This window comes from Heterodontus francisci, chromosome 18 (genome assembly GCF_036365525.1).
Source record: "Heterodontus francisci isolate sHetFra1 chromosome 18, sHetFra1.hap1, whole genome shotgun sequence".
In the NCBI taxonomy this organism is placed as follows: Eukaryota; Metazoa; Chordata; class Chondrichthyes; order Heterodontiformes; family Heterodontidae; genus Heterodontus; species Heterodontus francisci.
The window spans coordinates 24,607,321-24,611,162 of record NC_090388.1 but is presented as its reverse complement, the minus strand read 5'-3'; the positions used below and the strand labels follow the sequence as shown (position 1 = coordinate 24,611,162).

Sequence of the window (3,842 nt, the reverse complement as noted above, 5' to 3'; positions counted from 1 at the left end):
TGTTAACTCTGCTTCTCTCTCCACAGATGCTGCCAGACCTGCTGAGTATGTCCAGCATTTTTTGTTATTATTTCAGATTTCCAGCAGCGGCAGTATTTTGCTTTTATATCTATGTCTGGACATATGATCTGTTCAGGAACATTTTTCTTTCACTTTGGGTCCTTTAAAAAAATCAGTGAGTTGGACAAAAAGCAGGCATTAGAAATTTGGCTTTGACCTGCCTGGAGAGCAGAGAGGCAAAGACAGAAATAGTGCTGCTCTCTCTGTAAAGGAAGGCTGCATCTCTTGAGAAGAAACCCCTATACATCTGAGGTAGCAGATTCCTATTGCCTCCAGTCTCTGAAGAATCCCTGCATCAAGTATGGTTCCTGTTACCTCCTGTGTTTTAAGAAATCCTGAAATCTGAAGAAAGCTTCTACTGCTATACTGCTGCCGTCAAACCTAAGCAGACTTGTTGCTGCACCCCTGCTGAAAGACCTATGTGAAGTCTGCTGCAGTTGAATTGCCTTGAATGCCTACCCATCATCAAACTGTTCATCAATCTTGCCCGGAGAGACTTCGAGTGGCATCTGACTATTCGGCTCTGGGACATCTCACCAAACCGAAGAATTTCCTTCCAGAACGTGACAAACTAATTTATTTTATTATTCCTTCTAGTTTAGTTTAGAGATACAGCACTGAAACAGGCCCTTCGGCCCACCGAGTCTGTGCTGACCATCAACCACCCATTTATACTAATCCTACACTAATCCCATATTCCTACCACATCCCCACCTGTCCCTATATTCCCTACCACCTACCTATACTAGGGACAATTTATAATGGCCAATTTACCTAACAACCTGCAAGTCTTTTTGGCTGTGGGAGGAAACCGGAGCACCCGGAGAAAACCCACGCAGACACAGGGAGAACTTGCAAACTTCACACAGGCAGTACCCAGAATTGAACCCGGGTCGCTGGAGCTGTGAGGCTGCGGTACTAACCACTGCGCAACTGTGCCGCCCAGTGGGCCGAAGGGCCTGTTTCAGTGCTGTATCACTAAACTAAACTGAACACCCCAAGACATCCCCGCTGCAGTTTCAAGGTCACTTATCTCTATATGAGGTTTTGGGTGGCTCTTATAAGAGCCTTTTGTTTTTGGTAGACAAGGTCAAATTGTTTAGCCGCCGAATCCATAGAGAGTGCGGCCCTGGCGTTTCAGCGCGTACACCACATCCATGGCGGTGACCGTCTTGCGCTTGGCGTGCTCAGTGTAGGTGACCGCATCTCTGATCACATTCTCCAGGAAAACCTTTAACACCTCACGGGTCTCCTCATAGATCAAACCCGAGATGCGCTTCACTCCGCCACGGTGAGCCAGGCGGCGAATTGCTGGCTTGCTGATGCCCTGGATATTATCACGAAGCACTTTGCGGTGCCGCTTTGCTCCGCCTTTGCCCAGTCCTTTGCCTCCTTTACCTCTTCCAGACATGACGCTTCTTCAGACAAATCGTTGCCTAAGAAACAGCTGTAAACCAAATAAATCCTTTTCACCCAGTTAACCATTTTTTTATGTATGTGTGTGTGCATGAGGGTTAGAGAAATAAGGAGCTTTTCATATATAGATTTATCTCATTATTGGTTTAGACTTCGTTTATTAATAAATAGTTGATTTTGTTGGTTAAAGAAACCTGGTGGTGTGCTTTATTCTAAAGGACAAATAAAGTATGGAACTGGCTGGTTTTCAGTAGCTGGGAAAATTTATTGATATGCTGTGACCTGCGGAGAAGAGGGATTTTGGTCGTAACAATATGGATTCCTCAATCAAATCACTGTTGAGATTAGACTTGAGCATCCCATTCATGTTGATCCCTTTCTCCAGCTCCCCAAGATGATTGGCAAACACGCCACCAAAACCTCCAGGTTTCCAGTTTAACACTCAACTTCCTCCTCCCACTAGCCATGAAGCAGACGTTCCACCTGTCAACATTGGTCCCATTTTTGACAAAGTATCACTTCCGCCAGATTTCCCTTGGCATTACTGAAAGTAGGTTGAAGGATTGGTTGCTTTCAAAGGGCCGAAGCACAATTAATTATCTTGCTACTAAAGTGGAATGTGCATAATCTGGTGTGATATTTGAAGCCCACGAGTCCAATTGCTGTTAGAATTGAGGATACATCCTGAGGACACAAAGGATGATTGCTGGGGGTGTTTCTCTGTATATTGGGGTACAGCTTTTAAATTCCCTGGTTCTTCCCAATATCAGAAAAACCCACCATGTATTCCTTTACCTTTTTTATATATAAAAAATTGCGCTTAAATTTGATAGATGAACTACATGCGAACATACGAATTAGGAGCAGAAGTAGGCCATTCAGTCTCTCCAGCCTGCTCCGCTATTCAATAAGTTGATCTGTTTGTGTCTCGAATTCCACACTCCCATCTACCCCCGATAACCTTTGATTCCCTTGCCTAACAAGAATCTATTTACCTCCGCCTTAAAAATATTCAATGACCCCGTCTCCACCACCTTCTGAGGCATAGAGTTCCAAAGTCGCACAACTCTCTGAGAGAAAAAATGTCTCCTCACCTCTTTCCTAAAAGGGCAACCCTTAATTTTAAAACAGTGTCCCCTGGTTCTAAAATCACCCACAAGAGGAAACATCCTTTCCACATCCAACAGTGATTGAAGTGGCTCAAATGTTTTACATATTCAAGTTGATCTACTGTGGGGATGGTCATGGTGTTTAATTACTAAAATGGAGCTCTGTTTACCAATGGCCTGCCTTTCAGGTTACTAATCAGTACCTTCTACAGTAAAACAAGTTTTAAAAAGCCACATTCTGTGGCCATTTGGTGGCTAATTGTTGAGGGAAGTTTTTGTAGATCATCAGCTACTTCTAAGTCCCTAACTCATGTCCTTTTTTGAAAATGTTCAGGGATGTGGGCATTGCTGGCTAGGCCAGCATTTATTGCCCATCCCTAATTGGCCTTGAGAAGGTGGTGAGCTGCTTTCTTGAACTGCTGCAGTTCTTGGGGTGTAGGTACATCCACAGTGCTGTTAGGAAGGGAGTTCCAGGATTTTGACCCAGTAACAGTGAAGGAACAGCGATATAGTTCCAAGTCTGAATGGTGTGTGGCTTGGAGGGAAATTTTCAGGAGACTTTCAGGAGATGGCATGTTATTAAGGTCAGAAAATGAGTAGGAAATAACTGACTTTATTTTTCATTTTTACACAGCTGTGAGGCTGCGGTGCTAACCACTGCACCACTGTGCCGCCCTATTGATAAAGCATCTTTGGGTTCACCTTGGTTTCGCTTGCCAACATTCTTTCATGCCCTTTCTTAGCCTTCCTAATTTCCTATTTGATTTCACCCTACCACTTTCTATACCCTTCTCTGGTTTCTGTAGTATTCAGTTCTTGGTGTCGGACATAAGCTTTCTTTTTCTGACCTATCTTATCCTGTAAGCTCCTTGTCATCCATGGGGCTCTAAATTTGGATGTCTCACCCTTTTTCTTTGTGAGAAAATGTTTACTCTGAACCCCTTGAGTCTCCCCTGTGAATGTCTCCCACTGCTCTGACACTGATTTACCTTCAAGTAGCTGTTTCCAGTCCACTTTCACTAAATCACTCCTCAGTTTAGTAAAATTGGCCTTGCCCCAATTGAGGACTCTAACTCCTGTTCTATCTCTTTCTTTTCTCTTTCCGAATACGGGCTCCAGCTGGTTACAGGCAACAGCAAGTCTCGCTGGTCTCGCTGATTCGCGTTGTTTATAGCCCCACTGGTCTTGCTGATTCATCCTGCACTGACTGAACTCTCGCCTTCCTCTCCTCACTGTTTATAGCCCTGCTGGTCTTGT

At 44.3% G+C, this 3,842-nt stretch overlaps 1 protein-coding gene across 1 annotated transcript; it reads right to left on the bottom strand.

Moving 5' to 3' along the window:
• Window positions 1-1,159: 1,159 nt before the first annotated feature.
• On the bottom strand, window positions 1,160-1,480 carry LOC137379823 (uncharacterized). The gene has a single exon (XM_068051198.1). It carries the CDS (start codon window positions 1,469-1,471, stop codon window positions 1,160-1,162), a length of 312 nt encoding a protein of 103 aa, XP_067907299.1. The 5' UTR covers window positions 1,472-1,480.
• Between the last annotated feature and the right edge of the window lie 2,362 nt (window positions 1,481-3,842).

Bases quoted from the DNA above. Each gene is read 5' to 3' on its own strand.
- LOC137379823 (XM_068051198.1), bottom strand. From the start codon at position 1,471: ATGTCTGGAAGAGGTAAAGGAGGCAAAGGACTGGGCAAAGGCGGAGCA.